At 38.6% G+C, this 23276-nt stretch overlaps 1 protein-coding gene across 2 annotated transcripts in view; it reads right to left on the bottom strand.

The window, feature by feature from the left end:
• The window catches only part of gpr158b (G protein-coupled receptor 158b), an 84510-nt gene that overhangs the window by 40392 nt on the left and 20842 nt on the right, over positions 1-23276 (bottom strand). For both annotated transcript variants that reach the window (XM_057856804.1, XM_057856803.1), the window contains 4 exons: positions 17875-17977; positions 16385-16596; positions 13641-13709; positions 4418-4527 (listed from right to left, as the gene is read on the bottom strand). In XM_057856804.1, the coding sequence (XP_057712787.1) occupies positions 4418-4527; positions 13641-13709; positions 16385-16596; positions 17875-17977 (494 nt within the window). The remainder of the gene's footprint in view (positions 1-4417; positions 4528-13640; positions 13710-16384; positions 16597-17874; positions 17978-23276) is intronic.

The raw sequence follows: 23276 nt of genomic DNA, 5'->3' as shown, positions 1-23276 counted from the left end.
ACTACTGGAAAAAAATAACGCCGTTAGTAACGCCGTTATATTCTAACGCCGTTATGAACAACACTGCTTTTGAAGCAAAAGCAAAAAAAAAAAAAAAAGCATGGATGCCGTTGCTTCGAGTTTTTTCTTTTTTATCTTCATTGACAAGCAATTTTATCATTTAAACTTGTAAAGAACAGCAAAAGTACAAGAAATACGAGAGAAAATTTAATTAAACACAAAAACTGTGAATAAAACAGCTAAATTAGACGTGTGTGTGTGGGGGGGGGGATAAATAAAACGTCATTGCTTCAAGTGGGCAGGTATGTTGACTTAAGCCTGAGTTATACTCCCGCGTTGCGGTGACGGCGCAGCGACTACGGCGTCATTCGACATTCGATAGTTCTGCGGTGAGGGAACGTGTTGCTCTGTAATTCACCGCCAAGCCACTAGAGGGTTGTGGCGTTATGTTTGTACAGTTTTGGGGCATGCTTGTTGACTTCCGCTAGTCTAGTTTAACGGAGAAAAAATAAACAATGCAAGCTGGAACTCTTGAATTTAAATCTTCTGCTCATCAACATTGAATAAATGTTGAACATACAAATGTTGAGGGGCAGGCGACGCAGAAGACGGTTTCGAGGCGGTCTGGCCGACTTTTGATGCCGCACAGAGAGTTCTAGACTCAGGTGGAGAGAGCTAGCTGCGGCGGCTAGCTTCAAACTGGCGTCGAGCACTGCGTCCAAGGTCTGCAAAGCCCTCCAGCCCGATTTGTTTGCCGTGTCCTACAATCAGTCGGTGGAAGCCATAGCAGATTTCTGGCGTGTATGGAACTTCCAAACTGCGTTGGGAGCCTTGATTTTAACGTTATCATAAAAACCACCGAGGCACTCTCAATCAGTGATGATGTATCGTGTGTGAACTGTCTGTTGTTGAAAATGACACATCAAAACAACTCTTTTGACACCAAACCTTTGCTTTATTCTTCATATACTTGAAGTGTGACTCTCAATCAGTGATGATGTATCATGTGTGAACTGTCTCTTATTGAAAATTAAAGCTCAAAAATACTCTTGACACCAAATCTGTTAGGTTTTGTGTTGATTCCCTCCTAGTGTGTCCTTGTAATTGCCATTGATTTCACCTGGTGTACCGCTCCTTGTGTATCCTCCAATCTGCGTCCACCTGTGTAACCCATCTGTTCCTCATTGTCTCGTTACCCTTTGTCTGCGTGTGTATATAAGCTCCTAGTCTATGTTAACGTCGATGTTGAAGTCCTGTCCAAGCCCTCGTGTATTAGTTCCTCCAATAAAGTAAGTTTTGGTTTGAACCTTGCATTTTTGATCCCCAGTACTTTTGGTTGTACTTTGTGCTTTTGTTAGTTATTATTAAAACGTTTTTTTTTTTTAGTTCACCGCCGCCTGCCTTGCTGCCTTTTGTTTCCCTGCATTTGGGCCCACACGACCTGCCTGCCCGGTTTCCCTGACAAAATCTGTGCTTTATTCTTCATGTACTTGAAGTGTGACACGCAAATAAGTCACAGACTCACAGCAAACATATGTACACAATAAATGATGAAGTGCACCAACCAAAAATACGACATAAAGTGATAAAAAGTTGGCAGTTTTTGGCCGAATGGGTCACCGCTTCGTGTGGCCACTCGATTCCGAACACACACGTCTCGGTGGTTCTTCCATTTTTTTTTTTCAATCGCCGACCTTGCCATTTGGCAGTCATAATAATGTCTTGACGAGACTTGCTCTTCGATGATACTCCCGTCGGCTTGGTCCATTTTTGCGTGTAGAAAAATAATGTTTGATTCTATTCTACAATGGTGGTGATTTCGCGCTGAACCAGAAACAAGTCTAAGCGGACCAATCACAGTCCGTTTTCGCCACGTCATACGCGTCTACGTGACGCGAAGGTTAGAAAATTCGAGAGGAGCGCGTCAGGCTACGGCGCAGGGTCGTAACTCGGGTCTTCCTTGACGGCGCAGGTCTGACGCGGAAGTATAACTCGGCCTTTAAAGTGCATTATTGGCTGTCGCCTTTTAAAACTGCACTGCCCTCTAGGACCTGGCATGAATACTACATAGGTTTCATGCGAAACTGCAACATCGTTCAAATGGAGAGGGAACCAAGACGGAACCATGTGAATATGAAAACATGATATTTGTCGTATTTTTGGAGCTGTCACCATTTAAACGGTCCCTAAAGGCTGATTTATCCTCCCGGTGGACCTACGCCGTTAAAACAGACACGATTTACGACCGTACGCTGTAGCCTGACGTGCACCTCCCAAAAATCCTGAATACGCTTCACGTCAACGCGCGTTATGTGAACGTCGAAGGACTGTGATTGGTCCGCTCAGAACGTTGTTGACTGTTCAGCACAAGTACAACGCCATTTTCAAACATTCGCAAACGTCTTCTGTGTCGCTTCAACATTTGTATTAACAACATTTGTAGTTCAGTACAGAGGAAAACTAAAGACTTGTGGGGACACATTCGGAGTGGCACCAGGACTTTACATAGTTGGTGAATTCATGGCTGCGCGAGTGTTATATGAAATACAGTGCCTTGCAAAAGTATTCGGCCCCCTTGAACCTTGCAACCTTTCGCCACATTTCAGGCTTCAAACATAAAGATATAAAATTTAAATTTTTTGTCAAGAATCAACAACAAGTGGGACACAATCGTGAAGTGGAACAAAATTTATTGGATAATTTAAACTTTTTTAACAAATAAAAAACTGAAAAGTGGGGCGTGCAATATTATTCGGCCCCCTTGCGTTAATACTTTGTAGCGCCACCTTTTGCTCCAATTACAGCTGCAAGTCGCTTGGGGTATGTTTCTATCAGTTTTGCACATCGAGAGACTGACATTCTTGCCCATTCTTCCATGCAAAACAGCTCGAGCTCAGTGAAGTTGGATGGAGAGTGTTTGTGAACAGCAGTCTTCAGCTCTTTCCACAGATTCTCAATTGGATTCAGGTCTGGACTTTGACTTGGCCATTCTAACACCTGGATATGTTTATTTTTGAACCATTCCATTGTAGATTTGGCTTTATGTTTTGGATCATTGTCCTGTTGGAAGATAAATCTCTGTCCCAGTCTCAGGTCTTGTGCAGATACCAACAGGTTTTCTTCCAGAATGTTCCTGTATTTGGCTGCATCCATCTTCCCGTCAATTTTAACCATCTTCCCTGTCCCTGCTGAAGAAAAGCAGGCCTAAACCATGATGCTGCCACCACCATGTTTGACAGTGGGGATGGTGTGTTCAGGGTGATGAGCTGTGTTGCTTTTACGCCAAACATATCGTTTTGCATTGTGGCCAAAAAGTTCAATTTTGGTTTCATCTGACCAGAGCCCCTTCTTCCACATGTTTGATGTGTCTCCCAGGTGGCTTGTGGCAAACTTTAAACGAGACTTTTTATGGATATCTTTGAGAAATGGCTTTCTTCTTGCCACTCTTCCATAAAGGCCAGATTTGTGCAGTGTACGGCTGATTGTTGTCCTATGGACAGACTCTCCCACCTCAGCTGTAGATCTCTGCAGTTCATCCAGAGTGATCATGGGCCTCTTGGCTGCATCTGTGATCAGTTTTCTCCTTGTTTGAGAAGAAAGTTTGGAAGGACGGCCGGGTCTTGGTAGATTTGCAGTGGTCTGATGCTCCTTCCATTTCAATATGATGGCTTGCACAGTGCTCCTTGAGATGTTTAAAGCTTGGGAAATCTTTTTGTATCCAAATCCGGCTTTAAACTTCTCCACAACAGTATCTCGGACCTGCCTGGTGTGTTCCTTGGTTTTCATAATGCTCTCTGCACTTTAAACAGAACCCTGAGGCTATCACAGAGCAGGTGCATTTATACGGAGACTTGATTACACACAGGTGGATTCTATTTATCATCATCGGTCATTTAGGACAACATTGGATCATTCAGAGATCCTCACTGAACTTCTAGAGTGAGTTTGCTGCACTGAAAGTAAAGGGGCCGAATAATATTGCACGCCCCACTTTTCAGTTTTTTATTTGTTATAAAAAGTTTAAATTATCCAATAAATGTTGTACCACTTCACGATTGTTTCCCACTTGTTGTTGATTCTTGACAAAAAAATTAAATTTCACATCTTTATGTTTGAAGCCTTAAATGTGGCGAAAGGTTGCAAGATTCAAGGGGGCCGAATACTTTTGCAAGGCACTGTAGGTGTGTAAAAAGCCAGCACGACCCATTCTACTTCTAAATGGCAGGTAAATCCCTTTGGTTAACCTTGTAAGTGCCACAATACCTTGGCTAACATATTCAATTTCGATATTAAAAAGTGTGTGCGGCTCCCACTGTTTTCTTTTCCTTTCCATGGATACTGTGTCGTAATGGGTCTCTTAAAGTTGAAGATGTTTTTACCTGTACTTACGTTAGTGAGAATAGGATGAGTAGTTTACCTGTATAGTTTGAGGATGATAGTACCATACATGATAGTAAAACCCAGCAGGCGAACCCATCTTAGGAGGATACAGCGGAACACACTAGGGTGGAAGTACAGTATCATTACCTGCAGGGAGACACACAGCACACAACTGTCAAGAGAAATAACTAGGGCATATTCTGATAATAGTGCTCACAGGCATCAAGTAGCCCCAAGGAGCACAAAATAATTCACCAGTGATACAAAATAGTAAATTAAGAATTTCGGTATTTATTGATTACGGTAATTTTAACTCAGTCCAGTGAAGAATTTCATATTTTGTTTTAAACTGAATCAATAATTTTCAATTAGAATAAAGGTTATTTTACATACGTTTTAGAGCTGTAATTTTGTTAAGGTGATTTTGTTTTTTTGCTCAACTTTATCACCTTGTGAAAAATTGATATTGGTATCATAAAGTATCATTGTTACTTTATCCATAGGTTTTTAGGGACCCTGTTTTAGCACATTTAAAGTATTGGCAATGAAGCTGACTGAATACTTGAACTGATAGTTGGACAAAAACAAGGCATCCATCCAAAAAAAAACCTATTAAATTTGTGGTTTCTGAATCCTGCATCCCCTTTGTAGGTGCCTGCTGCTAACCTGTGGTCTGCATATACTGTACATCTGCATGCCCCCCACATCTGTGACTGACCACCAACAATAAATCATCTTCACTCTTCCACTCTACTTCTTATTCCTACCCAGTATTAATGTTTACAGCCACACACCATTGTCCATCGTTCATTCTATAATCAGGCGTGAAAATGGGTCAGTGGTTAAAAAGGTGTGGAGGAAATATGTTCCGGTACACTCTATAAGTAGGGCTTTCCCAAACGACTACCGTATTTTTCGGACTATAAGTTGCAGTTTTTTTTCATAGTTTGTCTGGGGGTGCAACTTATACTCTGGAGCGACTTATGTGTGAAATTATTAACACATTATTATATAATTTCACATGTTTTTTTAGTGGTATGGAGTGACACTGATGGTTTGGTAAACTTGTTAGCATGTTCATTATGCTATAGTTATCGGAATAACTCTTAATAGCTATGTTACATTAACATACTGGCCAAGTTCGCATTTCGTTTTTTATGCATCATGTAACTTTATCTTACTGTACATTTATTCAGCATGTTGTTCTTTATTCATTGAAATTGCGTTTCAAGATGACATATGTTTCATGTGTTGGATTTTATCAAATAAATTTCCCCCCAAAATGCAACTTATACCTTGGTGCGACTTATATATGTTTTTTTTCTCTTTGTTGGGCATTTTATGGCTGGTGCGACTTATACTCAGGTGCGACTTATAGTCCGAAAAATACGGTAATTTTCTCCCGATTAGTCAGCCGACTATTTTTACAAATAGTCGACTAATCTAATCCCCCCCCCCCCTTTTCTACTAATTTAGCAATGAAATTTTTGCTGACACTTATTAATTCACAAAAACATTTTAGAACAATTAAATTCTTTATTAAAGTACAAATGAACACGTAAATAACAATAAATCACAAATAAACAACGTGGGTAAATGCTGAAAGCATTAACTAGTGCAAAAGAATCGCATGTAAACACATTCAGAACACTGACTTCGCCTTCCCAACATGCTTCAAAACAATTCTTAAAAAAATAAATATATAGCATGAATATTATAGTATACTACTATATATTATAGTAGTATAATAATTATTCATTGTCAATCTGATTTTTCATAAAGGGTGTCATTTTTAAACTATTCTTAGTGTAGAATCTGAATTCTGAAATATCTGGGATTAACCCCAGAAATCGTTATTTATATGACCATGTTGTGCTTTTATTTTGAAATGTTCACTGGTAGTACGTTCGCTAAACCGCTAACAGTAAGCTTTACACGCCGCAAAAAAACGCTCTTTTTGTCATTGCATGTGGTGTCAATACTCAATTTTTTCATTTTTTTTCCGTTTGCAAATGCTGTTAACCAGCGATTTTTCATGCTTGAAGTGTCACCTTTTAACCGCAAGTTTGCATTTTGGAGAAGACTGCCAGTGTTATACAGCAGGCTAAAGTAGGTTGTCTTTTTTCCCCATTAGCCTCAATGTAGCAATGCTAATGTTATACAGTAGGTCACCCATTTTGACTTCAAAACGGCGAATTTCGTTGAAAGGTGAGAGATTTTCATGGCTGTATAATACAAACATGCGGGACGCCAAGCAGACAAATGGTGCCACGCCCTTTCCTAAATTCACTCAGGGTCTGTCACATTGGACTGCACAATAAAAAGGAACATTTTTATACCACCCAGACGGAGCGGTGGCACATTTTGGTTTGCATCCAATCGTCTATGCCTCCTCCATAAATTAATCAGCAGATGTACTGTATTTTTAAAACAGGCTGCGCGAGAACTTGATGGACTGTTTAAAAATGCATTGAGCACCAGAACAGAGCTGCTGCGCCATGCATGGCTGAAGACGCATGTGATTGGAGCATAAAAGAAACAAGCTGTATTTTTTGTGTAACTGTATAAACCAGAGGATAGATACTTAGGTGAGATGAGAGTCGAAATGCTAAAGGATAACCTGGGGAAAGGTAGAAATACATTTAAAACGGTATAAGGGCAATAGGGAGAGCAGAATAAAAGAAAGGGGGATACCCTAGTAGTTGTACACCTAAGAGAGTGGAAGCATATTTAGGGGAAGTTATTTTTGGTATCCTTTGTGACACTGGGGAACAGACTTTGTCAGGGTAAACTTCTGGAAAAACAAAAATGACGGTTAATTACACTCTTTTGCAAGATACACTGCAAAAACTCTAAATCCTAGCAAGAATATTTGTTTAATTTCTAGTAAACAACATCTAATCACTCTTAAAATGAAACACAATCCCTCAGTAAGTCATATTTGAGCAAGAAATATTTTCTTATTTTAAGACTTAAATATATGGCGGAAAACAAAGACAAGGCTGAAAAAACAATTTCTGCGCTTGCATCCCTCTTTAAAATAAACTGCTGTTTATTAAGCTAAAAGAACTGTTGTGTTTGATGGAACAATATGTCTATATGTAAAGCTGGGAATCTCTGGGCACCTAACGATTCGATTACGATTCAGAGGCTCCGATTTGATTATAAAACGATTATTGATGCACCCCCCTCCTTTTTTTTTTTTTTTTTTTAATGTTTTGTACATTAGTTCCAAAATTGTTCAAAAATACTCTCAGGCTAAACCACACTACTATTTCAGTATCAAGTTGACATATAGCAGTAAACAAATATACAAAAATAACATTAAATAAAAAACTCCAGTCCCCATTCTGTATCAGCAGCTTTAAACTACATTCAATTAATTTAATGTTGTGAATCAACCGTTAAATTTGTTAAAATTGTTCCCGTTATTCCATAATTTCCCTTTTGTCTACTTTCGACATGTGAAAGTTTTAAAACTATTTTAAAGATAGATTCAAGTCAATATTTTACCGATTTAGGAGTATTTTAGATAAAAAGTTAATTAGGTTTGCTTGGAAGGTTCGCTACAACAGCCTTGCAGGGAAGTGTACTGCTTTAAGATGGCGGCCGTTTATAACGCCCGTATCTAGCTTTTTGTAGATGTGCTGCTAACACTACCAAATCTAATTGCATCTAGTCCTATATAAATGATATCCACCGTAACCGTACTTGTAGCAGCTTTTTGGCAGCAGTCAGGTATGTTGTTGTGTTTTTTTATCTCGTTGCATGAGTTGAGCTAGAGCTGTAAGTTGAGCATTGGCATTACCCGAGGGGCCGGGTAATGGGAAGCATGATGTTTAGCTACTCTCGCTCCGTTCCGTCCCGAAGACCGCGCGGCGCGCTGAGTGTTGTGTACTTCCGCTTTACTTCGCATATTTCAATAATCGGAATTTGGATGTTTGTGAATCGTTCTCGAATCTTCCATGGCCGAATCGCGAATAATCTAAGAATCGGAAATTTTGCACACCTCTATCTATATGCTGCCGTAGCATATTCATGGCGCATTAAGTCCCCGAACTATTTTTAATTTATTAGTTTTACACTGGAGACCCTCGTTTACAGACACCGCGCAACCGCTTTTGTTTCAACCCGATCAACCCGACCATAAAAAGAAGGTAAGCAATTATATTTATTACTTGAATTGTCTATAATTTTTAACTTATAATCACTAATTGATGTATAATATTAAGTTAAAAAAAAAAAAAAAAAAAAAAAAAACTATAAAATTACCCACTCATATATTTTAAACTTCTAAACAAATTACGTCACAATGAAAAACATCGAGTCTGTAAATAGGTCAAGGATATTTACCGCATAACTATCGCTTAACTGTATTTTTTTTTTTTTTTTGTCACTGTCGCATTTCCCCCTATATTTTAGATGATAAAAAATCGAACTAAACAAAGAAAAAAAAAAACGTTTAAAAAGGTAAATATTTTAAAAATAAAATCTCGACCACTCCTTGATATCTGCAATTTCTGCATTGCGACCCTTATTATATTACAATGTTCAACCATAAAATCCCCAAAAAGTTAGGCTGTGGCCTTTCACAGCTGTGTCTTGACACTCGGTTTTACATGCTACACAGAGTTTTTGGATCGAAAGAAGGTAAGTACGCAATAATATCTTGTTAAACTCATGGTGTCTTTAATTATGATCTCTCATGCTCACACCTTGAGTTAGGGTTAAGGGGTTAAAATTTTGTTTTTTTTTAAATGCCCTCCTGTTCAAAAATTTTCTACCCCCAGAAAATTGATATTTTAAGCTTTCCAATGATGTATGACACATGTATATAGGACAATTTTGAAATTTGGCCAAATTGGGGGTGTCAGAGTGGAACTTCAAGTCACCTGAGTGTTTTTCGCCATTTATATAGTACATTGTACTTGTACTGCAAGTACTTTGTACTTGTACTAGAAGTACTGTACGTGTCCTTGTAGTATTAGAAGTAATATTAACAGCTAGTTATATGACTATTAAGAGTCTAATATCTGCAAAGCTAGAAAGTAGTATTACAGGCTTGTTATGAGGCTAATAAGCCTGTAATTCTAAATATACGTATCATAATCTTATTATGAGACTTTGTGGGTCTCATAATGAGCTTGAAATACTAGTTTTAAGCATTACTGGCTTGTTATAGGGCTTAAAATAAGCAGACCACAGACTTCCTAAAACTAGTTAAATATAATTAGTTTTGAGATCTCTTTCATCTTGAATTGATGTCTGATTTTTAGAAACCATACCAAGAAAAAAAACTGCTTGTTCCATTGGCAGTTTTTTTTTACTTGTTATAAGCAAATCTTAACCTATTTTAAACTTTTTTTTTTCTCATTTTAGAAGTAGCATTTTTCCCAGTGTAACACTCCATGTCTTCATGTCTGAGTTATTTTGGATTTAATTAATCTGCACTTACATCTAGACAACAAAAAGCCTGGCAAAGGCATCCACTATTTGAGACATATTCAAAATGTGCATGCTCAAGGGAAGAAAAGCCACTCGCTCCACAGGAAATTAATTTGCATTTAAACACACACATATTTCTGATTAGCATTCATTTTCTGCAGCAATAACTTCAGATATTTGTGTATGGGAATTGCTGCAGTGTTATTGCGACAGTATTTACTCTTCAGAGGGGTCACCGAGCTTACATGGGTTTTCTTCAGGTACTCTGTTTTTCGCCCACATCCCCAAAACATGCATGGGTAGGCTGATTTGACCCTCCAAAAATCTCTATAGTGGTGATTGTGAGTGTGAAAGGATGTTGGTCTATAAGTGCCCTGTGATTGGCCGGCAACCAGTACACTTGTCATAGTCAGCAGCTCCAACATCCTCCATAAGCGGTACAGAAAATGAACAAAAATCATTAACATAAGAGTAATCTCTTCACCTATCACCTTCCCTTCACTATTTATTGGTAATTTGTTATTATTAATGTTAAAAAGTGATCTGTTATCTTGAAAGTTTACAGCATAATTATCAAATTAACCATTTAACTGCCAAAATCGCAAAATGGCAGATGCCTCCCATCTTTTGGTGCAAAGTAGTAATTACACAAGGCACCATAATTGCAGAATTGGCTTGTTAAAAGTTAGCAATGTTTCTTATCGCAATTTTGCGACTTTGGTGCTACTATAACAGAAACATTTTTACACTCAGATATTGAGTTGGTTTGAATGCCCTGAAATGGATTAAAAGAAAGAATGAACAATGAATAAGTCCAAGTAATGCTGTGTTCACAGCATATGAAAACCCGAGGAAAAAACACTAAAGAAACTCAGCAAATGCAATTGAAATCTTTTATAGGAAATAACATCTAAATTTGCTAATGGCTTAATGAAAAGTGTTTTATACAAAGCAGGAGAGGCGGGGAATAGGTTGTCAAGGTAATCAAGTTAAATGCGGTTTCTTTCTATTATGACAGTTAATGTACAGTGGTGTGAAAAAGTATCTGAACCTTTTGGAATTTCTCACATTTCTGCATAAAATCACCATCAAATGTGATCTGATCTTTGTCAAAATCACACAGATGAAAAAACTGTCTGCTTTAACTAAAACCACCCAAACATTTATAGGTTTTTATATTTTAGGATATTTGAAGATAGTATGCAAACAACGACAGAAGGGGGAAAAATAAGTAATTGAACTATCACATTTAATATTTTGTGGCCCCCCCATTGGCAGCAATAACTTCAACCAGACGCTTCCTGTAGCTGCAGATCAGTCAGCCACACTGATCAGGACCAATCATGGACCATTCTTCTCTACCAAACTGCTGTAGTTCAGTCAGATTCCTGGGAAATCTAGCATAAATCGCTGTCTTTAGGTCATGCAATGGGGTTCAAGTCTGACCTTTGACCTGGCCACTCCAGAATGTGTATTTTGTTCGTCTAAAACCATTCTGAAGTTGATTTACTTCTGTGTTTTGGATCATTGTCTGGTTGCTGCATCCATCCTCTTTTTAGCTTCAATTGTTTGACAGACGGCCTCAGATTTTCCTGCAAAACATCCTGATAAACTTTTGAATTCATTCTTCCATTAATGATTGCAAGTTGTCCAGGCCCTGAGGCAGCAAAACAGCCCAAATCATGATGCTCTCTCCACCATGCTTGGTGGGAGAGATGAGGTGTTCATGTTGGTGAGCTGTTCCATTTATCCTCCACACATGACGTTGTGTGTTACTCCCAAACAATTCAACTTTGGTTTCATCAGTCATAAAATATTTTGCCCAAATTTCTGTGGAGTGTCCAAGTGCCTTTTTGTGAACATTAAACGAGCGAGCAACAATGTTTTTTTGAGACAGCAGTGGTTTCCGCTGTGTAGTCACCCATGAACACCATTCTTGGCCATAGTTTTACATAAAGTTGATGTGTGCACAGTAGAGCTGGGAATCTTTGGGCACGTAACGATTCGATTACGATTCAGAGGCTCCGATTCGATTATAATGAGTGATTATTGATGCACCCTCCTCCTTTTTTTTTTTTTTTTTTTTTTTTTTTAAAGTTTTGTACATTAGTTCCAAAATTGTTCAAAAATACTCTCAGGCTAAACCAAACTACTATTTCAGTATCAAGTTAACATATAGCAGTAAACAAATATACAAAAATAACATTAAATAAAAAAACTCCAGTCCCCATTCTGTATCAGCAGCTTTAAACTACATTCAATTAATTTAATGTTGTGAATCAACCGTTAAAGTTGTTAAAATTGCTCCCGTTATTCCATAATTTCCCTTTTGTCTACTTTTGACATGTGAAAGTTTTAAAACTATTTTAAAGATAGATTCAAGTCAATATTTTACCGATTTAGGAGTATTTTAGATAAAAAGTTAATTAGGTTTGCTTGGAAGGTTCGCTACAACAGCATTGCAGGGAAGTTTACTGCTTTAAGATGGCGGCCGTTTACTAACGCCCGCATCTAGCTTTTTGCAGATGTGCTGCTACCGCTACCGAGTCTATAATGCATCTAGTCCTATATAAATGATATCTACCGTAACATTATGTAGCTGTACTTGTAGCAGCTTTTCGGCAGCAGTCAGGTATGTTGTTGTGTTTTTTTATCTCGTGGCATGAGTTGAGCTAGAGCCGTGAGTTGAGCGTTGGCATTACCCGAGGGGCCGGTTAATGAGAAGCATGATGTTTAGCTACTCCCGCTCCGTTCTGTCCCGAGGACCGCGCGGCGCACTGAGTGTGTTGTACTTCCTGCTTTACTTAGCATATTTCAATAATCGGAATTTGGATGTTTGTGAATCGTTCTCGAATCTTCCACGGCCGAATCGCGAATAATCTAAGAATCGGAAATTTTGCACACCTCTAGTGCACAGAGATATTGGACTGTGCCAGTGATTTCTGTAAGTCTTTAACAGACACTCTAGGGTTCCTTTTTACCTCTCTGGGTATTCTGCACAGAAAACTTGGCGTCATCTTTGGTGGATGGCCACTCCTTGGGAAATTCTCTGACTGTCGATTGATGAACATCCAGACTTTAAGAGAAGGTTTTGTTTCATTTCCAAGCTTTATACAAATCAACAATCCTTGATCGCAGGTCTTCAGACAGCTCTTTTGACCGAGCCATGATGCACATCAGACACTGCTTCTCATCAAGACAATTCTTACCAGGAGTGTGTTTTATTGTGGGCAGGGCAGCTTTACACCACTCATCGGTGATTGGGCACACACCTGACTTAACATGTTGGGTAAATATTGGTTTCAATTGCTCTTTAAGTCTCCATAGGTAGAGGGTTCACTTACTTATTTTTCACCCGTCTGTCATTGTTTGCATGCTATACTCATTAAAATATGAAAACCTATAAATGTTCGGGTGGTTTTAGTTCAAGCAGTCACTGTTTTTACATCAGTGTGATTTTGACAAAGATCAGATCACATTTGATGGTTATTTTATGCAGAAATGTGAGAAATTCCAAAAGGTTCAGATACTTTTTCATACCACTGTAGATTAAATAAAGTACTACGTCTCTTCCTTAATTATGTCTTACTACGTTTTGCCTTGTTTATCAAGACCAATTTTTTCCAGATTTATTATTTAATTATCTATCCATTGAAATACAGTATGTGGAAAATGTCTTAGCCTACAATTGTTTAAACTGTGAGAACTTATACACACATACAAGCAAAAACAAACATTATAACAAATAGGTGAAAAGAAATAGCAATATCCTACTGATGAATGAGTGATGGAAATTTACTTTAACCAGTACTCACAGGGAAGTACAGCAGTAAAGCTCCAAACAACATTGCTTCCAGCAGAATGAATCCAGATGTGCGGATACTCTGTAGGTGAGACAGAGTGGTCTTTTCAGGTTCAATAGTAATAGCAAGTTATAATTTATAGTATATTGATATTATTTAGCATCAGGATCATCCATCTACTCGAAGGTGGGGAGATAGAGAGTAGTTAGGATTATTGCTAGGTAAATTCGGTGGCTTTGCACTGTAGATGAGTGTGTTACTAGATGGTTAAAGAGGTAGATGGACGTCAGTTGGGAGTTTGGAAGGCTCGGCAGCGGGTTGAAAAGCCGTGCTGTATCTATAAACTGTAGATACGAGGTTTTGGGGTAATTACTGCATGTTGAAAATATTTTGTAGTTGTGTGGGGGTGCATTGTACGGTAGGTATTAGTACAAAAACTATGTGGGTTGGCAGACATATGCATGTATAGGTATTCTAGGTAAATGTTGTAGGTAGGTTTGCATAGATAAGCACACATAGGCCGGTATTTGTAGGTACGTATGTAGGGTATGTGAAATTTGGTTGGAAGATGTAGTTTGGTAGATATATAGTAGGTATGCAAGTATAGGTTTCTTTGTGGTTAGGCATGTTTATAATGTTAAGTAATACAAAAAAAGTATGGTAGGTTGGCATGTTAAGGTAGACGTGTTGGTAGATCATTGTGGCTAAGCAGATGCAGTTAAAAGGGTCTGACACTGGGCTTGAGACTATAAACCCTACTCACCAACGTCACAGAATGACGTGTCGCTGTATCCGGCCGCCATATTGTCCGTCATTGTTTATCCGTATTCTCAATGGTTTCAATTTGTCGTGCAATTTATAGTGCAATCCATGGAAGCCCCGGTGCTTTCAGACGCTGTTAACTCATTGGATGCGTTGCATAAAAGGCGTTATGTGGAAAAGCATCAGTCTATCCATTCGCCAGATCCATATTTGATGCCTAAATCAATATTTTTCGACCCGCTGTCTTCGCCCTCTCTGCCTGACATCTGCTACCCTGATATCTACAACTATCTTGTCCACACAAAATCAGCCTATTCTCACGAAAGTTAAGTAGAAGTTAACTAAAAGAAGAGTAGCACTCTAAGCAACATTACCTCGTGTGACCCTTTACTTCCAATTTTCTAAAATGGCGACTATCAATAAAAAAAAAAACAAGTTGACTGCGATGGCCGATGCTTCAAGGATAGGTGGATATTGGACTATTTCTTCAATAAAACAGGCAACAACTGTGTCTGCCTCATTTGCAAAGAGACAGTCGCTGTTTTCAAAGAGTTCGATGTGTCGCGATAATGATATTAGCGAACAAGACACGCTGACATGTACGACAACATTACAGGGAAGATACGCAGCGAGAAATTTTAGCAACTTTAAGCTAGTTTAATTTCACAGCAGCAGTATTTCGCAAGAGCCGGAGTGTCGAAAGAGAACGCCACAAAGACGAGACTGTTGAAATTATGAATTAAAAAAAATAATAAAGCAAATGTGACACACAGAAGAGCTTGCTAAAATTTGTTTAAATATATTGTTCGATGTAAATTTTTACCACACCAAATCTGGCCCCCTTTGCAAAAGGGTGGGACACACCTGTTTAACTGATGATCCGTAGACGTGGCCAGCTTCTTTCCCTTGGTACCAGCTAAATATTATTCAAAATGTAATGATGGTGGAAGAAATAAGCATCTTGAATTTGAAACTGTATGTTGTCGGCGATTAGCCTCGCAATGATCTTAATTGTGGTTGTCAGCCCAAAACCCTCTAAATATACTGGACTGTCTCAGAAAATTAGAATACACAATATTCTAATTTTTTGAGACAGTCCTGTGTATATATACAGGACTGTCTCAGGAAATTAGAATACACAATATTCTAATTTCCTGACTGTCTCAGGAAATTAGAATATTGTGTATTCTAATTTCTAATTTCACTCTGTCTGTCTGACAGTCCTGTGTATATATACAGGACTGTCTCAGGAAATTAGAATACACAATATTCTAATTTCCAGGACTGTCTCAGGAAATTAGAATACACAATATTCTAATTTCCTGACTGTCTCAGGAAATTAGAATATTGTGTATTCTAATTTCCTGAGACAGTCCTGTATATATACACAGGACTGTCTCAAAAAATTAGAATATTGTGTATTCTAATTTTCTGAGACAGTCCAGTATATTAAATGCATCTTACCAGATATAAAATGACTACTACATAATCCGTGGTGATCGTTTGGAGCCCAGTTTTCTCGTCGAATTGCAGCAGTCCATCTCGCTCTCCTCTCCGGGTCTCTCGAAATACGGTAGAACTTCAAGTCTCTCTGTCTATCTTCTCTGTTATTGCAACCAACCGCTACACACGCCTTCAAAATTTTGATTATTAATGTTAACGAGCAGAAAAACACGCCATAATAGGAGGAATTTACGTAGCGGTAATGCGTCAACACGACGAGTTGACGGACAATATGGCGCGGAGGCGTGGTTGTGACATCATGTGAGTAGGGTCTCTAGCACAAGGGGTGTCCAAACCGGTCCTCAAAGGCTGCTGTGGGTGCATGTTTTGCTGCTCAAACATGCAGCATCTGACAGTAATCAATTGATTACATTTGTATGATACCAAAGTGGTGAAGAGGTTTCCTATTGATTGTTTTAAATGAAAAGCTGCACCTATTGCGGCCATTTGTGGAAAACCTCGAACCCCTTCTGCATACTGTAGGTGCTTACCTTACTTCTCCTGCAGTGGTAAACTGCCACCATGCTGGCCAAGTCTAGTACCATGCACAGACCTTGGAAGGAGGCCACAGCAAGCCGCAGCCCACTGTCCTCCTGTGCGACGCAGGGAGTGTTGTCTCTGCAGTTGGGACAGCCAGCCCGACAAGGAAGGCATTTATTTGCAGCATCAGAAATGCTGTTTCTGTGAGAGCCCTGTTCTTGACCTGGGAACAAAAGACAAAACACCGGATTTTTGAGGCGGGGCTAAAACGGCAGCTTGGTGGTGTAAATTTTGCATTGGCATGAGTGGGCCTTCCCACATTACACACTACATGCGCAATTGTTAGGTTTGGGTAAGATGTATTTTTACGAATGAATTTTGTTATTGTACAACCACAGTGCTCTTGGTCAATACAAAAAGCTAATAACCCTCAAACGTCAACATTTAAGTAGTTAAAGTGATTTTTGGTCTTTCTATAGATATCCAAAATAAACGCCGCCAATTGCTGATGTCTAAAGCCGATTTTGCTGATATTTGAGGCCGATATTTATTCTTTTAAGCAGGTTGATAATGAACAATAATTGAAACACTATAAACAATAAATGTCTACACTCTACAGTATATTAAAGGTTAAATTTTTTCTGCTACTTCCTTTTGTAACACTGGCCACGAGGTGGTGAAAAATCACAATTAACAAAGATCATAACCTAAACAGTGAACATGACAATTATTGTTATTACATTGGCTATTAATCAGTTGTTATCAGCCGAATACGAAAAAAGTACATTTATCGGCTGGTCAATATAGCGGTCGACCTCTGTAAGGAAGATCATCGCCGAAACAGCCATCATAACAGTTATCCTATTACATATATTGGGCGATCTTGGAAAAAAGTCCAGCAGCTACTGTTACTGTTTACATTGACTGATGCAATCATGGCGGCCAACCACTAGGGCAACGTACACAAATCTCTATTAGGATTAGTCAACAGCATAATGCAAGGCAATGCTGATGCGCTGCCAACTAGTGGACGAGAGTAGAAGTGCAGCCACTGAATTGTTTATTTCGACCAAAAACACACATGTAAGGATTGATACAAACGGATTTTGAATCGATACGAGAATTGCGTGATGTAACATTGTGATATATCTCTGAATTTCCCCTATGAGGGATCAATGAATCTTAATTGATCTTATAACATCCCTATTATATTGGATATATATTGGCCAAAGGCTGATCTTGAAACAAAGTCCATATGTCGACCTAATATATTGGCTGACCAATATATTGGTCAAGCTTTTACGTGGTATAATTTTTCCCAGCACAGTTCCATCTACTGTATACGAACTGTTATTATTACACTATAACCTATTACAATACCATGTTAGGCCAGAAATACACCGAAATCATCCAATTCCTAAAAGGATTATATTGCAATATGTGACTCAGGGAGCTGCAATACTTTATGTATTGTAACACCAAAGAATGATTTGTGACCTACTTTTAAAGCCGTTGAGTGCCACACGACTTGGATGGTAAAATCCTTTCTTGCACTGACACTTGTATTTGTCCAACACAAATCCATGGCCAGCGATGGGTATGCACTTTGAGAAGAGAAAACAGATTCAAATGATCACTCTGGCAGGAAACGAATATCATCCTTTTTCACCGTTAATTAACACAGCAATGCAATTGCAAAATGTTAATGAAACCCATGAAGATGACAAAAATTATGTGAAAATGGTGATGGGTAGAAGACCAAAGAGGTAATTTATAAAAGTAGTTTCATGTTTGTGCGATCAAGATCTGGAATGAGCGTTTTGAAATTTCATCTCACTCAAAAAGATAAAATGGGTTTAAATTGTGGGTAAATCTCATGGAAGGACAACATTGTAATAATACATGGTGGGAAAAATAGCAATTTGCTTAACCTGCTTAACATGCTCTGCTGATAATAAGTGTGCCTCTGGACATCCCAGGGGTGACAAAGTTATGAATTAATTCATGATTTGGAGTATGCAACAGTGAGGTAACAACACCGTCTGTAATAAGTGTTATTTACAGTCTCCATTAAAATTTGATAAACTGCATAGCATAACCTGTGTTCATGAAATTGCGTTAATGACTCTTCAATGTTAACCAAATGCTCTTTTGCAGGAGGCAGCAGCCTGAAGGTCCATCTATAAACACTGCTGATGTCAGGGGAAATCACAGAGCTTTGCCAAATAACAGAGACACTAATTCAGATCTAAATTAAGAGTTGTTTGCAGAATTCTGCATAATTTCAGCTCGGTTTATAGTTCAACGAGCTTACGTACCATCTGGAACTGAAAAACTGGTTTGAATACATGTGTGGATGCAAGATGCAATCATGCGCTAAAATTAAAGCTGCAATAAATTTGACATGGAAATTCGTAAATACTGCAGTGCCTCTCTGCAGAGAGGATGATGAGGGCAATTAAATTTGAACATGAAAACTCAGCCACGAAACAGCTCGGCATATCACTTCATTGTGTGTCCAGATCTGTTCTGCACTGTTTATTGTGTTAATGGCCAATTTGAAAAGGTTAAATGGATGCAGGGGTTCTGTTACTTAACACATCAACAGCAATGCATTTTTTATTCTACTTCTTGTAACTCTTGCTATCTCAGTACTTTCTACTGACATTAAGACCAAATGTGCAAGTCTTTCACTACACATAACGAAACAATGACTTTCTTCTTCACGCCAAAAGCCTCTTGCATACTGTACATGTATTGTATGTGAACTGTGTACTATATACTATAAATCCCACATCATACAGTATTTAACATTAATACTAGGGCTGTCAAACGATTAAAATTTTTAATCGAGTTAATCACAGCTTAAAAATTAATTAATCGCAATTCAAACCATCCATAAAATATGCCATATTTTTCTGTAAGTTATTGTTTGAATGGAAAGATAAGACACACGACGGATATATACATTCAACATACTGCCAGTACTGTGTTTGTTCATCATAACAATAAATCAACAAGATGGCATTAACATTATTAACATTCTGTTAAAGCGATCCATGGATAGAAAGGCTTGTAGTTCTTAAAAGATAAATGTTAGTACAAGTTATAGAACTTTTATATTAAAACGCCTCTTATTGTTTTCGTTTTAATAAAATTTGTAAAACTTTCAAACGAAAAATAAACTAGTTGCTCGCCATTGTTGATGTCAATAATTACACAATGCTCATGGATGGTGCTGAAACCCATTAAATCAGTTGCACCCAACCGCCAGCAAAGGGCGACAAAACACCAAAAAACACAAGTAACAAATGGACATGACACTGTGCTGTCATTTTAATCTGTTTGAGCGGGGCATGTGTGTTAAATGCGTCAAATATTTTAACGTGACTAATTTAAAAAATTAATTACCACCCGTTAACGCGATAATTTTGATAGCCCTAATTAATACTAGTATATATTAAATACGGTAACGGTATATCTCTATATTTATACTTAGCTAATATCATTTATTAGTGAATATATATACAATACACTGTTTTCCTGATATAAATAAAAATCAACTGTATTTTGATAAACTGGTCCCTTTTGGCACACAACAAATGGAAATATCAGTCATTACGACTTGCAATAATTGCGCTTGTTGAAATTCGCCTCCCCAGTCAAGCCGCACGGAAACAGCGACAGCCAAACAAAGTGCTGCTCTGCTGATGCTGCCTCGCGCGCGCCAACCGGGAAGGCGGAATTTCGCGCGTTCATCTCTGATGTTAACCCTTTGTACTGACTCCATGTCCCAAAAGTTTGAAAAAGACTCGCCGAAAGCAGATTGATAGAAAATGTTTCCGAGCAGCAAATCTGTCTTATCTTAGTGTCCAGTGTTTTTTAAGTCCGTGGGCCGGCCGAAGGTGTGTCCGGGCGTTGCTTTGGAATCATCCCTCTCTGGCCGGTTTCGGGCTGTTTAGGTTCGTGCGTGGATGGGATGTGGTTGCCACAGCGACCGACGCTGGTCTTGATGTTAGAAGCGCCTGCTATCAACTTTGTTATCCGGGCTGGCGCTACTTGTTTGAGGACAAAGCGCGCTGGTCTTTGTCCTTGTTCATTTGTTGGGAGAACTGATTGCCAGAGTTGGTGCGACTATCTTGCTCGTGACGCACACGCTGGGCTTCTGTGATAAGATGGCGCTGTGTATCTATTCTGTTTCTTTAAACGATGGTGTGCTATTTATTTTACATTAGGTGTGTTAGAGTAGTGCAGTCCTACAGTGAATATGAGAAATGATACTATTCCCTGATTGATTATATTACGTATGTTTGAGTAATGCAAACAGTCAGACGGTGCCTACAAGAAACGGTTCCATTTTTCCTTTTCCCCCTCATTAGCGCCGATAAGGTGATTCACTTTACTGTGTTCAAGGCCATTGAGTGAAGTCTGCCTAAACTATAGTTAAATGAATGTGTTTTACTAATGCACACAATTATATGGTGTATGCGAGAACGGTACCTTTTCCCTTCAATACCCCATGTGTGAATTTTCACTCCTTCACCTTTCTCTGTCTCATGCGTTATTAATGGCATTTTTCCATCTCCGAAGTAATGAAAAGATACAGCCCAATTTATCCACTAGTGATGGAGAGACCGTATTTCATTGAGGGGAATAGTATCCTTTCCCATATTAACTGTATGACTGTTTGTAATAATTTAACACACCCAATATAAAATTAATAGCATTTCTATCATAGTTTGAGAAAAACAAACAGAATATATTTGATATTATGAATAGTTGGACTTGGAATGATTGAAATTTGCAGTACCAAGACAACGGGCAGATCAGGGCATAACAGATACAGGACGCCTTCTGACCACGGAAGCCCAACGCGCGCGTCATGCAGCTGAATGTGTGAGATTGACGCTGACAAGCAGATGATAGGCAAGACATCTACAAGCCCACTTCTGCACCACCAAATTCCGCAATCAGCCCTTCTGGACAGTCCAGAACAAATGGCGGGACATCCTGTTTTGCCACAAGGAACGCCTGACAACATGAAGACTCCATGGCTGAGAATTTGAACACTCAGCGCTGAGGCTGACAAAATCTCCAACTCTATTTGCCTTAGCCACAGTGACACACGGACTCATCGGCCCAACTTGCAATGGAAAATTACCCTAAACAACACCCAAACACACCCTTCTTACGGACCACAGCCCGCCTCATCAGAGCCTTCAAAAGACTGGCCTCTTTAGCTAGCACTGTCTTTTCTCAGGAATCTTGTTGATTGCGACTCTGGATCCAGTTCTCCTCGCCTGTTTGATGTTTTGTTTATTGTTTATCATCATCATCATCAGTATCATTGACAGTTACAAGATAGCAGTGTGATCAGATTAACCCGAAGAAAATCGAAGAAAAGACAAGGGCTGGAAATCTTGCCATCTGGAAATCTTGTAGTATTTTTTCATATGACATGAATGTATTATCTTTAAACAAATGCTGTAACTGGTTTATTATTATAGTCTGCCACAATTTTATTCGATTCAATCCAAAGTCCTTGGATCGATTTAATACAGTATTATGTATGAACTTAACACAAGTTTTGTTCTATTTCGCCTAAAGCAATAAAACACAAATGATTTGATGTTTTGAAAATTGTGCTGCAATACCATTTCAGACATTTGAATTAAAACCATTTCTTTTTTAAACAAAACCACACATCTGAATGATGACGATTTTCGATGTTTTGCATTTTTAATTGATTTTTATTCGCGATTGTGCTTAACATACCGATCCAGGTCGATTAATTACTACACCCCTAGTACAGGTACACATTGACATAAAAGGAATTGGTGTAAAAGCTGTTAAAATGTTTGAGGCAATACCGTAATGGGCTTAATGCCTTATCGCCACTGTCAGTCTGATCTGCTTATTCATATTTTCATTGATTTTAAAGGATATAATACATCAGGAATGCTATATAGTCTACCTCGTTTGAGGAGTGTGGCTTAGAAAGCCATACTTTTTACATTTTTAAAGCGAGATTAGAATTTATTGATTGTGGTACTAACTGTCATGAAGTAATGGTGTTGCCATACAGATCAAATTCAAATGTTCATTTTGATGCTGAAATTGAATGTTTTATAGTGCAAGTGATAAAGCGATCGCATTGTTTTGAAGCTGGCCTCCATCGATGATCTCTGGTACTCCACAGATTTCAAACACTTCTGGCAATTTATTTTACCACCAAAGAGGTGGGTTTTTGATTGATGGAGCATTCATTTGCAATCCACATCTATTTTGGGGGCAAATGTCATCTTCATGCAACATAAAAGGACCCGTCAGGCATTTTGTGTAACATGCTCATGTTACCTGAACAGTTCAATTGTAAACATATCAGTTTTTTTAAAAAGCTCTCCATGCTTGAACAGTTTGGCAGTCAGTTTTGACTTCAATTGAAAGATTCCCTCGTGACTTGTTGTCATGTGCATACAATGCGCTTAAGCCAGGTTGTCCAGCCTTTCTGAGGGAACTACAAAAGGACAAGTTTGTTTGTCAGTTGGATTCTTGAATCACTCAGGAAATGCAAAGTAGTTGTCACCATGGAAACCTCATGCAGTTGAAAGCCACAGTGATTCAGATCCATGCTTCTCTGATGTCTGTGGCAGCTCCTATCGCTTGAGTGATTCCTCATTTCTCATCAGAGCTCAACACCGTCGACAAAAAGCGTCGTATTTATTCATCTTCACTCAAAAGGGATCATAGAATTATAAAAACCTAATGTGTCTCGGTAACATGGCTGATTTAGGGGACCGATTATGCATCATTATATGAGTTGAAAAGATGAAATTTGTCACTATTCAAAATCTTACAAGATTGTGGTCTTGGATATGTTGTATTCCATTCAATACGTTTAAA

Source organism: Corythoichthys intestinalis, chromosome 14 (genome assembly GCF_030265065.1).
Source record: "Corythoichthys intestinalis isolate RoL2023-P3 chromosome 14, ASM3026506v1, whole genome shotgun sequence".
Taxonomy (NCBI): Eukaryota; Metazoa; Chordata; class Actinopteri; order Syngnathiformes; family Syngnathidae; genus Corythoichthys; species Corythoichthys intestinalis.
The sequence above is the reverse complement of the archived record's forward strand: the minus strand, read 5'-3'. Positions and strand labels throughout refer to the sequence as shown.